Source organism: Anabrus simplex, chromosome 1 (genome assembly GCF_040414725.1).
Source record: "Anabrus simplex isolate iqAnaSimp1 chromosome 1, ASM4041472v1, whole genome shotgun sequence".
NCBI classification, from domain to species: domain Eukaryota; kingdom Metazoa; phylum Arthropoda; class Insecta; order Orthoptera; family Tettigoniidae; genus Anabrus; species Anabrus simplex.
In genome coordinates, this window is record NC_090265.1 from 500391447 (window position 1) to 500408478 (window position 17032).

Below are 17032 nucleotides of genomic sequence, written 5' to 3' on the forward strand. Positions count from 1 at the left end.
CCAAATCCCAATTCCTAAGGCAAAATTCAATGATTACAAATTGTCAACAGATTCTGCAGTGAATCAGCTCAGAAATTCTATAATGAGTTACCCACGTGCAATGCTGCAGAAGATGGGGTTGATTTTTTCAACAGCAACATCTTAAAGAAATGTCATTTCAGCGTGTTGTGTACATAATAATAGTGCTATGGACATTGCTAGTTTTAGCTTTATATGAACTCATACTATAGACATTTATCATTCTTTCATCCCAGAGAATGTAGTAAGCCAAATAATGTGACTATTATAACATTATACATTAAGTGTTGCATATAACCTTAACAGAAAGTAATTTGTATAATCCTCAGAAATATGTGCGTCCAATTTCAAGATTCCGTAATGCATAGTTTTACTGTGAGGAAGTTTTCAATTTTGTTTCTTAAATAACTCAACTGCAAGAAAATGAGACTTTGCTTACTTTTCTGCTGGATCCTACAATTGGAAGAGAAGAGATATTCTCAGAGGGACATTACAAAGAGAGTTAATATCTCTCACAAATCTGTATCTGTGAGCAAATAAAAAAACAATGTGACCAATGGGAAGTGTTCAAACAAAACAGAGTTGAAAAATGCAAATGCATGAAAATTCTCTCACCTAGTACTTTCAGGAAATTGAAGAATATGTGTTCAACAGAAGGACATAAGCATGAAAGTACATAGAACGGAAGCAGTTATTTCACCCTGAAGTGTGCAGATCCTTAGAAAGTGTGGGTCTTAAAGTCTGTAGATACCATCAATGACTCAGAACTGTCTTTAATGGAACAAATGAAATCAGCATTGGAGTTTCATAGACTGGAATAAGACATCCTTATCTTTCATCATTATTTCATCATAGTTTTACTTCAGTCCATTTTAGTACAGTGTGACAGCGTAACACATCATAATTTCAATGAAATTGCTATTTTTTAAAACTTAGTTCTCCTGTACAGTGTTTCTCCATCTGTCCCAATCAAAAGCACCAAATAATGGTGGATGGCTTCCAGGTAGTCTTCAGTGATGAGTCCATCTTCTGTGTGTCAGATGAACCCAGTCAGTATGATGAAGAATTTGAACCAGTATGTTCTTTAAATCATAAAGCATCCTACCTCTGTCATGGTTTGGTGAGTAATGTCTGTGAATGGTACAGGGTCTCTTTACTTTGTAGATGACACTATGAGGCAAGACCAGTATTCATCAGTGCTCCAAAATAACTATTCCCTCACGATCAATAGTTTCAAACCATGGAATTCATCTTCATGCATCATGGGGCATTGTGTCACAAACCAAGGACTGTGTCAGTTTCTCATAGATAACGAAGTCAATGTGCTCCAACGGCCAGGTAATTCTCCAGACATGAACCCAATAGAAACCTATAAGCAATTCTGAAAAGAAAAAAAGCTGAACAGAAATACATTACAACCAAAGATCAACTGAAACGTGAACTTTTCAAAATGTGGTACAGTATAATGACACGGATGCGAAAAGCTAGGAAGGTTAAGTACAAGGGAATGCTTATCACGTTCTAAATCTCTTAATATTCCATTGAAGTGAGAGAGGTGATGGTAGTGATTATTGTTTTAAGAGGAAGTACAACAGGACAATCATCTTCTATTAACACTAATCAGAGGGAAAAATGGAATGGGCCCAACACTTCGAAAAATTAAGGTATCAACCAAAAAAAGGGGCCACGAAGGATGTGAAGATGAAAGACTTCCTAGGATTCGCATATCTAATACCATCGGGGTCGGAAAAGAACAAGAATTCACGAAGAGAAGTCAGATAGGATAGATGAAAGTGAGGAGCCTGGCACAAGTAAGTGGAAGCAAAGACAGGACTCTGTTAAGTGCTTGTGGTCGCCAACCCATGCTCCCAAGTTAAGAGCCCCGGGGCTTGAAATGTGTGATGATTGTAGGTGCCGTTCATGCAAAAGAAAAAAAAAAATCATGAGTATAATCGCTTGGCCATCTCTGTATTATACAAGTAACATGGATGGAAACTAGAGTTCACTATATTACTTGAAATGATTTCTTGCACTCATTTGCCATAGGTCAAAATACACTGACTGACAGAGCAAATGCAACACCAAGACGGAGTGGTTCGAAAGGGATGAAAGTTGGGGAAAAAACAGAGATGGCACGGACAAATAATTGATGTTTATTTCAAACCGATATGCAGGTTACACAATGCGCACGGCATCGACTCAGTAGGATGTAGGACCACCGCGAGCGGCGATGCACGCAGAAACACGTCGAGGTACAGAGTCAATAAGAGTGCAGATGGTGTCCTGAGGGATGGTTCTCCATTCTCTGTCAACCATTTGCCACAGTTGGTCGTCCGTACGAGGCTGGGGCAGAGTTTGCAAACGGCGTCCAATGAGATCCCACACGTGTTCGATTGGTGAGAGATCCGGAGAGTACGCTGGCCACGGAAGCATCTGTACACCTCGTAGAGCCTGTTGGGAGATGCGAGCAGTGTGTGGGCGGGCATTATCCTGCTGAAACAGAGCATTGGGCAGCCCCTGAAGGTACGGGAGTGCCACCGGCCGCAGGACATGCTGCACGTAGCGGTGGGCATTTAACGTGCCTTGAATACGCACTAGAGGTGACGTGGAATCATACGCAATAGCGCCCCAAACCATGATGCCGCGTTGTCTAGCAGTAGGGCGCTCCACAGTTACTGCCGGATTTGACCTTTCTCCACGCCGACGCCACACTCGTCTGCGGTGACTATCACTGACAGAACAGAAGCGTGACTCATCGGAGAACACGACGTTCCCTCATCCAAGTCGCTCTAGCCCGGCACCATGCCAGGCGTGCACGTCTATGCTGTGGAGTCAATGGTAGTCTTCTGAGCGGACGCCGGGAGTGCAGGCCTCCTTCAACCAATCGACGGGAAATTGTTCTGGTCGATATTGGAACAGCCAGGGTGTCTTGCACATGCTGAAGAATGGCGGTTGACGTGGCGTGCGGGGCTGCCACCGCTTGGCGGCGGATGCGCCGATCCTCGCGTGCTGACGTCACTCGGGCTGCGCCTGGACCCCTCGCACGTGCCACATGTCCCTGCGCCAACCATCTTCGCCACAGGCGCTGCACCGTGGACACATCCCTATGGGTATCGGCTGCGATTTGACGAAGCGACCAACCTGCCCTTCTCAGCCCGATCACCATACCCCTCGTAAAGTCGTCTGTCTGCTGGAAATGCCTCCGTTGACGGCGGCCTGGCATTCTTAGCTATACACGTGTCCTGTGGCACACGACAACACGTTCTACAATGACTGTCGGCTGAGAAATCACGGTACGAAGTGGGCCATTCGCCAACGCCGTGTCCCATTTATCGTTCGCTACGTGCGCAGCACAGCGGCGCATTTCACATCATGAGCATACCTCAGTGACGTCCATCTACCCTGCAATTGGCATAAAGTTCTGACCACTCCTTCTTGGTGTTGCATTTGCTCTGTCAGTCAGTGTAGATTCTGAGCAAGAAAAAATTAAAAAGAGTTCTCATTGTAACAACACTTCAATACCATAATCAATATTTTTAATGACTGGGACAAAGGCACGTTTGAAATCTGTGACTGTCTCAATAATCTGGATTTCCTGATCATCCTTTAAATCCATGTATACAGTATATTAACCTTAAGGACAATTGTTCCGATTGCAGGTGATTGGATGCATTATGTAGCTGATCAAGGCACTCGTTTTCTATGTACAACATTGCAGAACTATATCATTGCATAGTTGGTTGACATTTAAGAATGCTTAGACATGAAAGTCCTATGTTAGTAGAATTACCTTTTCAGAACAAAATTCTAACATTCAGGCATCACTAGAAATTTATAGCAAATGAAAGAACTTAGCAAGTAAATCATTTAACCTTTTTGCTGCTAATATTGTGAGCAACTGCCCGAACCCTCCGTGCTGATTTTTTTTTTTAATATAATGCCTCAAAATACATTAGTACATTAAATATATGTGCAAGGTATTTCATATTGACTGGAAAAATAATTCCAGAACAGCTTTCAGTTTTATTTTTTCCACAAAAATTAACAACAGAGAAAATCAGGGTTGTCCATGGGAGCCAAAAATACACTTTACTATAAAAGTTCTATATTCCTCTTTCACAAGTGCTAAATTCTCACCAAATTGCACAACGCTCTTTCAACAATTACGAATGTGAGACATTTTAGTTTATTTACAAATCAGGCTTGTCTCACTGGTTAGATTGGTTACGACTAATTATTTCCTAATAAAAAGCAATCAAAGAACATTTCATTATTTAATAATTAAATTTAAGTCAGGGTTGGCCAAAATAAGAAATGTAGTGAAAACACCAAGTTCTAAAATATCAACTCACCTAATTTACACCAAATTGTTTCATAATTTATAGCAGACACTCCAATGTGTCCGTTTCAGAACTTCATTAATGTGTGGTATATTTCGAAGCAGGGGTGAACACAGAAAGCCACGTCACATTTGACGCACATGTACCGGGTTTATCGCCTCTTCTTTTCGCCAGCTGTTGTGTTGGAGCAGACATGGCAGCATCTTGTAGGATATTTCTTCTTTGGAGTAGGTTGCAAGGGGATTGGAAATGTCTCTCCGTCAGTCTGAGTGGCTGATCACCAGATGTAGGACGTCCTCTTCTACTGGTTTGTCTAGATACGTGGTACTTCTGGATGAGTTCCCTTATAAGCTGTAGCTCGAAATCTGCTAGAGATACACTATGTGATCAAAAGTATCCGGACATCTGGCTGAACACGACGTACAAGTTCGTGCCGCCCTCCATCAGTAATGCTGGAATTCAATATGGTGTTGGCACACCCTTAGCCTTGATTACAGCTTCCACTCTCGCAGGCATACGTTCAATCAGGTGCTGGAAGGTTGCTTGGGAAATGGCAGCCCATTCTTCATGGAGCGCTGCACTGGTAGGTAGTGATGTCGGTCAGTGAGGCCTGGCACGAAATTGGCATTCCAAAACATCCCAAAGGTGACCAAAATATGGTTTCCAATTGAGATAGCTAAAAATAAAATTCAGGAAACTCAATCGTCAAAAAATTACCAGTGTTTCGCCCAGAGTGCGGCATGCAGATGCGGTATCCAACTGATGAGTCCATGCCGCACTCTGGGTGAAACACTGATAATTTTTGACGATTGAGTTTCCTGAATTTTATACATCCCAAAGGTGTTCTATAGGATTCAGGTCAGGATTCTGTGCAGGCCAGTCCATTACAGGGATGTTATTGTCATATAACCACTCCGCCACAGGCTGTGCATTATGAACAGGTGCTCGATCGTGTTGAAAGATGCAATCGCCATCCCCAAAGTGCTCTTCAACAATGGGAAGCAAGAAGGTGCCTAAAACATCAATGTAGGCCTGTGATGTGATAGTGCCACGCAAAACAACAAGGGGTGCAAGCCCCCTCCATGAAAAGCACGAACACACCATAGCACCACCGCCTCGGAATTTTACTGTTGGCACTACACACGCTGGCATATGGCGTTCAAAGGGCATTCGCCATACCCACACCCTGCCATCGGATCGCCACATTGTGTACCGTGATTCGTCACTCCACACAACGTTTTTCCACTGTTCAATCGTCCAATGTTTACGCTCCTTACACCAAGCGAGGCGTTGTTTGGCATTGACCTACGTGATGTGTGGCTTATGGGTAGCCGCTCGACCATGAAATCCAAGTTTTCTCACTTCCCGCCAAACTGTCATAGTACTTGGAGTGGATCCTGATGCAGTTGGGAATTCCTGTGTGATGGTCTGGATAGATGCCTGCCTATTACACTTGACGACCCTCTTCAACTGTCAGCGGTCTCTTGTCAGTCAACAGATGAGGTCAGCCTGTACGCTTTTGTGTTGTACGTGTCCCTTCACATTTCCACTTCACTGTCACATCAGAAACAGTGGACCTAGGGATGTTTAGGAGTGTGGAAATCTCGCATACAGACTTCTGACACAAGTGACACCCATCACCTGACCACATTCGAAGTCCGTGAGTTCTGCGGAACTCCCAATTCTACTCTCTCACGATTTTGAATGACTACTGAGGTCGCTGCTATGGAGTACCTGGCAGTAGGTGGCAGCACAATGCACCTTAGATGAAAAACGAATGTTTTGGGGGGTGTCCGGATACTTTTGATCACATAGTGTATGTTCTGTCCAGTTTTGACATTGAAGAGGCCATGAGAATTTAGAACAGTGATATCCAGTTGGTGGAAAAAGAACTTTCGGTACCATTTCATTGACTTCCGCACACACTCGAGAGAACTGATCATCATGTCTGACCGGTCAACAGGATCCATGTACTTGTTATAGTCAATAATGCAATGGGGTTTCTCTACAGGCAGTCTTGTCTGTCTGTCCGTCTTCCCTGTAGGTCTCATGTTGTCAGTATGTCGCGTGGTCAGCATACAAACTTCCCTATGATTGAACCACCTGATGGCAATCATGTTATCCGTCGCTTTTGATTCAGTTTGTCCTTTCTTCAATTTTGTAGTAAATTTCAGCATACCCCTCCTGTTTTTCCTGACGGTACCACATGTGTTGGTTTTGTTTTTGTGTAGGTGATCATACAACTGTGGACTTGAATACCAGTTATCTATCCACAATGTATGTCCTTTCTGCAAGTACCTTTCAATTAGTGTCAAGACAACTGCACCTGATACCCCAAATTCACATTCAAGAATTATTTCTGTAGTTGACCCTGTGTAAACAATAAAATCCAGCACATATCCGGTCTCACAATCACAGATAACAAATGTCTTTATTAAAAATCTGTGTCTCTTTGATGGGATAAACGGTATGAATGAAAACCTGCATTTGAAATGCGTCAAACTTTCATCAATGCAAATGTTTTCAAATGGGGTGAACGTTTCTCTGAACTTGTTTCTGAGATGGTCAATTACAGGCTTTATTTTATAGAGCCGGTCACTTTCGGGCTGACTGCTGTTGTCATTGAAAGGTAACAACCACGATAATAAGAGATACCTGTCTCTAGACATGAAATCCGAGAACTGCAGGGTCATTATTAGAGGATCAGTTAACCAGTATTCAAGAACTGTAAGTTTCTTCCTTCTTGCCATAAGCATTGTCACTGTGAAAAATATGTATAGTTCTTCAGGTATGGTTTCCCTCAATTTCTGTAGCCTTGAACTTGGAGACGGTGGTATTGTTTGCGTAACAAATACAAAATACTTGTTTGTTTCAACTACTATATGCTCCATAATTTCTCGTGAAAAGAAGCACTGAAATACATCTAAAGCTGCTGGTTCATCACGAATCACACCAAATGATATACCCAATGAACTGTCATCAAAACTGTGTATTACAAGACTAAACATATTACCCGTACGCCATTGAAATAAATCAGGTTCGGAACAAATTCTTTTCCTGGTTTGTGGAACTGGTACTTGAGGCTCAGCACTGTGACTGTTATCACTGTCACAAGGACTGTAATCACTACCCAAATCACTGATGTCTGAGTACTCATATTCCGATTCAAGGGTATTCACAGCTTCTATAAGTTCGAACTTGGATAGAACGTGCCGTCCGCTACTTGAAGCCATTTTTACAAACCCTGGACACAGGTGCTTTGCGGGACTGCCAACCTAGGTTGTGCACTGAGCTGAGTGCATTATTTCAGATATTTGACCGCAGATAGTGCTTAAATGTAGTCTCCATTTTGACTGATGGTCCATTATGCTGCTAAAGGATGTAGCTTGTTGCCACTCAAGTTTGAAAAACAAAGGAAACTCCAAAGGTATATATTTCCTTTCCAGAAATTTAGCTAAAGTTACCGACAAGATATCTTGGGCAAGCAAGGACGTGACGTATTACTGCGCCCAAGATATCTTGGGTGTAGCAGTGTAAGAGTTAATAAAAAGACTGAAGAAAATCAGTTACCATTCATTCATTACAGACTTTAAGACTTTCAGGACTGAGTCTGCAAGCCTCTGTGAATTAAAAAAGTGGCTTCAACATCCTCCTTTTGTAGCTAGCTCTGTGGTTTTGTCGAGTTCTTCACCCCTTATCATTATATCATTCAAAAGCAAGTGTATACTATGTGCAAGCATTAATGACATATAGAGGCAGTGTAACTATTCAAGAATTGCATCAACAAGATTATCTGCACGTTCTTATGTGATAGATCATGCATGTATCCTATTTACCTAGTTGGGAACACCACACTGCTCAGACACTGGCATTGGCTACTTCTCATAAGCCATCAATGCTTGCACTTAGTATAACAACTGTATGTTGTTATGCATCACTTGACAAGACCCAAAAATGCTTCTTTTTTTTTTTTTTTTCTCCATCTAGTAGCTAAAGGTGTAAACTTTATATAGTTTATTGTTTGGACTTCTGTTTGGCAGAAGACAAATTTTGACCAAACGCCAACCCCTTGATCATTAAATTAAAGTTTTGCATCAAATGACTAACCACCATTTCTGAGTCTGAATTACACTATTTTATGTTGTATGCTGTTATTATGTAGAATATTGCTTTGCAACATTGCAGATGTGCAATTTATGGTATAATTCTAATCTTTAAAGCTTCTGTTTTATTAAGTCATAAATTTTCAGGCATTTGTGAAAGAAGTCTTTAGATGAATATGATCAATATAACACACAATATGGTATTTGACAGAGTACAGTCCTGTACTGAAATGAGCAATAACATTTGTTGCACTGAATTTTTCACAAATCAAATTACTAAATGACAATTTTGTTGGTTACAAGTGAATCAAAACAAAACACTAAAGGAACTGCAATAAACCATCAAATGACCAAGCACCATTATCTCACACTATGATATTATATTAAAAATATCACTGCTTTGATACATTAACAAGGAAGTTCATGTTTTTATCTTCATTTTGATATATAATAATTTACATTTCATAGGAAATATGAATTATTACAATAGAGTTTGCATTTGTATAAATGTCTCAAAATATATTTTTTGCGCTTGGTCAACTGATGGATAACAGCATCCAATTGTTGCCTTGGTCTCCCTCAGCTTCTCTTACCCACCATGGCTGATTCAATTATTCCTCTAGGTAATATAACATACTCATTTTGCCTCACATGATCCCACCATTGATGTTGATTTATGCATTTTTTAAAATTCATACTGGCTTACACCTTTTTTTCTTTTTTCTTTTCAGGTGGCTAGATGTGACTAATTGTTCAAGAGAATGTATTACCTTTCTTGCAGTGACTTCACTGGTGGTAGCTTTGCTCATCGTACCCTGTGTATCAAAGTTAGTTACTTATCATCAGCAAAGAAAAAAGTATAACTGCAATAGTCTCCATGAGAGATTTTAGGCTAACTAACTTTGATTGTGTGTGAACTGAGAGGTGGGAAACCAAGACTGAATGTACACACATAAAGGAGAGAGAACAACATTAATTAGATTCTTAGTGACCTTTCTCCTGAGTAGTACAAAGATGAACACATCAGAAAGAAAAAAAAAATTTACACCATTGTGATGAACAAATTAGATTCAGCTGGCGATGAAGAACCATCATTCATGTCAGTAAATGCTATGAATATTATGATTCCTAACCATAATAAAAGACTAAAGGGAAAAAAGTACTAAAGATGCACTGGTTTTTATATAAGCCATAAAAACACTTTGATCAATAACTCGTAAGATAAATAAAAACTGTGACCAAGCAAGATAGCTGTGTGGTTTGGGTCATATAGCTGTGAACTTGCATTCAGGAGATGGTGGGTTTGAATCCCACAATTGGCAGCACTGAAATGGTTTTCCATGGTTTCCCACTTCCCAAACCTAGCATTTCCCCACTCTTGCATCACCAAAGACTTTCTAAGTGTTAATGCAAGCTTAAATCAACAGCAATAAATTGCAATGCATAAACAGTAGGGATCCTAAACGATACCTATCTTTGAAAAGTAGTATCTCATTTATACAGGCATGTGCCATGCACATTACCATCATTACTGGCGGTAACAGTAAAATATTAACCGAGCAAGTGGCCGTGCGGTTAGGGTCATACAGCTATGGGCTTGCATTCAGGAGATAGTGGGTTCAAACCCCACTGTCGGCAGCCTTGAAGATGGTTTTCCATGGTTTCCCATTTTCACACCAGGCAAATGCTGGGCCTGAACCTTAATTAAGGCCACGGCTGCTTCCTTCCCACTCCTAGCACTTTTCTATCCCATCGTCGCCATAAGACCTATCTGTGTTGGTTCAACATAAAGCAAATTGAAAAAACAATATATATATAAAGAACAATAGTTGCTTATATCATTTACAGTGAATTAATTATTTTAATACTCGTTAGCTATTGTTGTAAGATGAAAACTTGTATTGAGAATTACCGCATGCCATAAAGGCATGTTTGAACTCTGTGTTGCCAGATTCCAGAAGTGACCACATTTACACCGTCAATGTAAGCTAACGGTGCACCTCACATGGCTTGTCATATCACTAGTCTTGTTGCCATTACAAAAGAGTTGTTGCCAGTGCTCAGTATTAGCTCAAACTTACCCAGTAGTCTGCCTATGGAACCCCTTACTGACAGACATTGAATATGTTTCCTGTATATACAACATAGAATTTTATCACCTAATTAGACCTGTACATGTGTACATAGATAACTTACCTTTTCTAGACTTGAATAACTCAGTGTCAACTGACACTGTATAGCAGTTACAGTAGCTCAAAAAAAAAAAAAAAATAGTGTATGGTATGTTCCTTGCATTTCATACTTTATCATACTTAATTTTGGAGTATAGTATAGTGAAATCTCAGTAAAAAACTTACCAATACAACAATAATCACCTTTATAACGTGGTCCTGGTAATAACTCAACGTAAAATTCATCTCGCTTTAGCGATACCCTCAATAATGATAAATCTCTCTATTACGATTGCTTTTCCAGACCACGCTGACGTGCCTTCCTCCTGGTACTGTGATAATACGAAATGTGAAAAGAGTTGGGGAAAACATGTCGCTGTCATTTTAAGACCAAAAATCTTAATGAACAATCACTATTTCCAGCAGAAGCTACTGTTTCTTGTAAAGCATTCATACTTTTTCTTTATAGTTTTGGTTATGTTCCAGAGAATCATTTGGTGACTCTTGGAGCAAAAGATCTTTGTGCATTTCCCCATCTGTAAAGAATATGAAAACAGACTGTCATGCCCGATGTTTGTAGCAATATTGAGCAATGCTAAAAACAAGTTTTAACAAACAGAACAAAATGAGTTACCATAATAAATACCTGTGTATGGGACACTGTTGCCAATTGAACATGAGGTAAGCTATTCTAATTTTAATCTTTGTGCATTCTTTGTGTTCTGTGCTCTCAAACCTTGTCTTTTGTCAGAATTAAATCTTATGAATTGTGAGCTAATTAATGTAGTTAATTATAGGCTGTGTATCTATACACCTGTCAAAATGAGAAATCCTTGATATAAAGATAACTCAATTTACAAGAATATTCTTCACTGGTCTGCCGCATATCATAATACTGAGATTCCACTGTATATTAAAACTGTAATTGCATGGTTTTAGGTTTCATTAATTTAAGTAGACATGTACATATGCATATAAATCCCTACATAGAGTAGAGTAACACTGTTAAGTACTTTCTTCTTCTTTCTGGGTTCAGCATTTTATATAGATTTGGCCCAGATGAAAACGTGTATTGAGACAAACACCTAGTCCCTGAACTAGAAGAAATAACTATATGTAGTTAAAATCCCCAGCCCAGGGCCCTCTGAATTGAATGTCAGTACGGAAACCATTCAGCCAAGGAATCAGACAACACTGTAAATACCTAGGAGTGTAAGATATATCCACATTCCTAATTAGAAATACCAAATTAAACCCTAACCAAACATTGCATGCTCTAAGAGACTCAGATCAAGCTGGAATATAGGACTAAATCAGTTGGCAATTCTAAAATTTTCAAACATCAAGTGACATCAGTCTTACAGTGAGTACAGGTTCCAGCCCAGCCAGAGGTCTAGTGGTGCGTATTGTACAGACACGATCATTTTTTGACTCTGCGGTGCATACAAGCATGTTAGCAAAAGACTCAGGGTAATATAGAGGAATATGCTTCAGTTTCTGAAGAGAAAAATGAAAACAAAATTTTGTAATTCCATCATAGATGTGCTTCCAAAATTTTTTTAAAAAATGAATTAAACTGATGTTCAAGTAGACAGAAACTCTGAAAGTACCATTTTGTTTTTATAAAACTTGTAGCTTAATGCATCATGTTATAAATGCCTTCACCAGTAACATCTCTCGAAACTTGCCATGCCACTGCATTTACCTTATTTAGATATGTTCATTTGAAACAAGTCTCTGTTTCATATAAAATCAATCAATTGTAATAATTGTCTAACATACTACCAGTAAAATTCTAACATAGTCCTTTCCTTAAACTAACTATATAAATTAGAGATGTTATTGCAAAATGAAACCAAACCCAGAGTCTAACAAATCTGAAAGCTGGATACCAACTGTATATCAAACTCCAAAAGATGGAAGTCCAACATTAATACTGAAATTTCTAAAACAAATAAATATACAGCCACATAAGTGAAACCTGTTGCAATATTAAATGAAACTGTGCTGCTAGAAATAACTTGTGTGGTGCTCATAAACTTAATTGCAGACTCTGGCTATTGACAATATACCTGTATTTATGTACTGTGTTATTTTAATAGGCCAGCTCTGCGATGTACGGGTAGCAAGCTTGTTTCTTACACAGGGGTCCAGGGGTTTTAATTCTGGAACAGGGTTCACTCAGCCTTGTGAGACCAACTGAGGAGCTGTCTGATATGAAAGGCAGCAGACCCGGGCAAGATAGCCAAGCAATATGGCTGAGGATGTCATGCTGACCACGTGGCACTCCGATATGTCCAGGCTATCTGACTAGACAGCAGTCATCTTGGTAGGCTAAGGATGTAATGGGCTATTGTGCCATGGGTATGTTTGGTTTATTTGTTGTTTTAATATGGGCTACCAAGTTAAGTGCGTGCCTGCCTCTTATCCAGAGGCCCCAGGTTCAATTCCCAGCCAGGTCAGGGATTTTTACCTGGATCTGAGGGCTGGTTCGAGGTCCACTCAGCCTACATGATTAGAATTGAGGAGCTAAGTGATGGTGAGATAGCGGCCCCCGTCTACGAGGACGGTTTGAAAAGTTCTCGGAATCACCGCTAGATGTCAGTGCTAGAGCAACGAGGTTCCTGCGCAATAATCACACATCCTTTGTGAGTGAACACGTGGCGCGTCAGTGCTCTAGCTGCAGAAGTGTGGTAGTGACGACTCTTTGTTGTTGTTCCCGCGTAGTGATTTGTGACAATGGAAGAAACTGAGATTCAAGCAGTGATTAAATACTTTGTAAAGAAAGGTATGAAAGCAAAGGAAATTCATGCCGACTTTCAGAACACACTGGGGGACTCTGCTCCTTCATTTTCAACTGGTGCCAAGTGGACCAGCGAGTTTAAATTTGGTCGGGAGAGCTTGGATGATGATCCGCGTAGTGGACGGCCAAAAAGTGTTACGACCCCAGAATTTATCGCAAAAGTGCATAAAATGGTTATGGAGGATCATCGACTGAAAGTGCGGGAGATTACTGAAGCTGTAGGGATGTCTTCTGAATGGGTATATTATATTTTAACCGAAGAATTGGGTATGAAAAAATTATCCGCAAGATGGGTGCCGCGGCTCTTGACATTGGACAATAAACACACCAGATTGGAAATGTCCGAACAAAGTCTGGCCCGTTTTCAGTGCAACCAACAAGATTTTTTGCGCCAGTTTGTGACTACAGATGAAACTTGGGTCCACTACTATACCCCAGAGACAAAACAGCAGTCAAAGCAGTGGAAACATGCTGATTCACCATCACCAAAGAAAGCAAAGGCAGTGCGTTCGGCCAGAAAGGTCATGGCCTCAGTTTTCTGGGATGCAAAAGGCATTCTGCTGATAGATTATCTTCCTACTGGCCAAACAGTTACGGGGAAATACTATGCAAACCTCCTAGACCAACTACAGGAAAAGATACGCGAAACAAGGCCTGATTTGGCAAGGAAAAAGGTCATCTTTCATCAGGACAACGCTCCACCGCACAAAAGTGTTATTGCCATGGCAAAACTTCATGAACTGAGGTCGAATTGTTGCCACATCCACCTTATTCGGCACCATCAGACTTTCATCTATTCCCCAAGCTGAAAATTTTCCTCGGTGGACGGAGATTTTCTACAAGGGAAGAACTGACAGCTGAATTGGAGAGGTATTTTGCAGGCCTGGAGGAATCTCATTTTTGAGATGGGATCAAGGCATTGGAACATCGCTGAACCAAATGCATTAGTCTACAGGGAGACTATGTTGAAAAATAAAAGCAGTTCCACTGAGGTAAGATACTTAATTCTAGTACATTCCAAGAACTTTTCAAACCATCTACGTAGAAAGCCAAGAACAACGGCAGAGAGGATTCGTCGTGCTGACCACAGAACACTCCATAATCTGCAGGCCTTCGTGCTGAGCAGCGGTTGCCTGGTAGGCCAAGGCCCTTCAGGGCTGTAGTACCATGGGAGGATTACCAAGTTAAGTGGCAAGGAATGCTGGCTTCACCCAGAAAGTTGTAGATTCGATTCCCTATCAGGAAGTCAAAACATTCATAGACGAGATTTCCCCTTCTGGAGTGGCACATGGCCCTAAAGTTTCCTCTGCGTACACCAAAAATGAGTACCAGCATAGAGTTATTCACTCACTAAGTGGTGAGGTTACAGATGGTGGAAATGTTCACTTTCCACTCCTCCAAGGGCATTCGTGGCTGGTACAGAGATGGCTTCACTTTTGTTACTTAAATAACAATTGATTGATTGATGCCTGTTGTTTAAAGGGGCCTAACATCTAGGTCATCAGCCCCTAATGGTACAAAATGAGACGAAATGAAATGACAAATTAAAAACCCAAAATCCTCCACTGACTACAATTCAAAACATGAGGACAAAGAATGAATGGATGGATGGATATGAATTTAAAACATCAGTGGAACCAACCCACAGCGTACGAGTCCCTGTGGTGATGAACACCATAGGTTTGCGTTGCCTGTCAATGGCACCACAATGTGCGAAACACCATAGGTCTGTAATACATGTGCGAATTTCATTACCTGTGAGTAGTACCATAATGTGTGGAATACTGTGAGTCTACGCTACTCTTGATTAGTACCGCAACATGACAAATACCATGGTTCTACTTTCTAGCATTGAGTACCATTATGAGGGGCCGATGACTTGGATTTTGAACTCCTTTCGACTACAAGCATCATCGATTCAGTATCGTGCTATAGAAGCAGTCCCTTGGTCAGTAATACTATTGTTTTATGTCAGCTTTTGTTCATGTGAACCCAGCATTTCTACCAAGGTCTATTTTGACGCAGTATTACATAATTATAAAGGATATGCATTTTGGCATTGTATGCAGCGGTAAGTATACAAACGAGTAGGCTAAGTATTGAACCTGATGGCTGCTGTAGGTTTACCGGTACATCGTTATCAGACCCCACATTCAATATCCATAAAACCAGTGCTTGAGTCTACCGATATTTTGGTGATGAAGGAAATAATTCCTTACAATGTTATCGAGTATTTGCGTAATAATTAGATACTTCGGTACATGATGGGGCAATGTGCAACTGTGTCTAATTCTATGCAAAAACTTCAAGACGATGTCTGAAACACAATGTAAGTCATGGATGTATGTTATTTTTAAGAGATGCCACATAGCATAGCCTGCTGTGTCGTTTATTCAAAAGAAGTAAAATATGTCAGCAGAAATACTTCTAGGATGATCCAGCACTTAAAAACACATAATATCGCTGAAGGGGGATCGTCACAGAGAACACCTCCGGCCCAGTCTGCACCACAAGAAGCTACCCTGTCGACAATTGCGAGGTATCCAGGTAGGTGTACATCCTACCTACAGCTATTCACAAATTATGCAGGGTTATTCTGCTAAGATGTCCACCTCAAATAACTCATGAACCATTCAAGATATTGACATTCTGTTTTCACTTTCGTTAATTGGTATTAATGGTCTCACAGTTGAACATGCAGTACTTTTCCAAGCTTTTGACAAAATTTATCGACATACACATTTCCATATGAGAACTACTGAAGATATACTATCAAGCTTACGCTCGTAGTTATTGGGATGTCACACAGATCACAGCACAGGAGAATCGGTCTTGAGAGCATTGCCCATCACTACCCTGTCAAAAGAATTGGGGCAAATTCAGGCATTTTAGATTACACGTTTCACTCATACGTAATGGTGGTTGCATAAGCAGCAAGGCACATTTTGCCCCGCCTCAAGTTCGAATAATGCATCCCTCTTGTATCAACGTAGGTGTACATCCTAACTACAGTTATTCATAAATTATGCAGGATTATTCAGCTAAGATATCCACCTCCAAATAAGTCATGAACAGTTTAAGATACTGACATTCTGTTTTCACTTTTGTTAATGGTATTAAGGGATTCATAGTTGAACATGCAGTACATTCCCAGGCTTTTGAAAAAATTTATCGGCACACACATTTCCATATGAGAACATCATTTCACACAATAACTGCTTGTGATATACTATCAAGCTGTATGTCCAATAACTTTAATAAATTTACTCATTCGGGACAAATATTTCAGTTTCTCTATGGGAATCAACATCTAAATAAGCACTTTCATGTTAACACTTCAATATCTGTATAATTTTAAATTAGACTACAATATATCATGGTATGTAGATCTAGTCAGTGGTCAGTTGTGCATCTTCCCACAGATTAAACGTTAAACAACTACTTAACACTGCTGTATTAAAAAAAAAAAAATCAAATGAATTAAATAACAGTAAATAGTTTTATAAGTTTTGCAATATAAGAATTTCCGATTTGGTTTGCGTATTGACTGTACCCGTAGGGAGTTCCTCTACGGACAAGTTACATACGAGAAAGAAA

General features: G+C 40.2%; 1 protein-coding gene across 2 annotated transcripts in view; it reads left to right on the forward strand.

Annotated features, from left to right (window-relative positions):
* LOC136857020 (tenascin-X) overlaps positions 1 to 11455 on the forward strand; it is a 179699-nt gene extending 168244 nt beyond the window's left edge. The window contains exon 4 of one of the 2 annotated variants that reach the window (XM_067135365.2): positions 9193 to 9329. In XM_067135365.2, coding sequence (XP_066991466.2) covers positions 9193 to 9200 — 8 coding nt within the window. In that variant the 3' untranslated portion in view covers positions 9201 to 9329. Of the gene's footprint in view, positions 1 to 9192 lie in introns of both variants that reach the window. The other variant, XM_067135362.2, reaches the window with a different exon arrangement.
* Positions 11456 to 17032: the final 5577 nt, after the last annotated feature.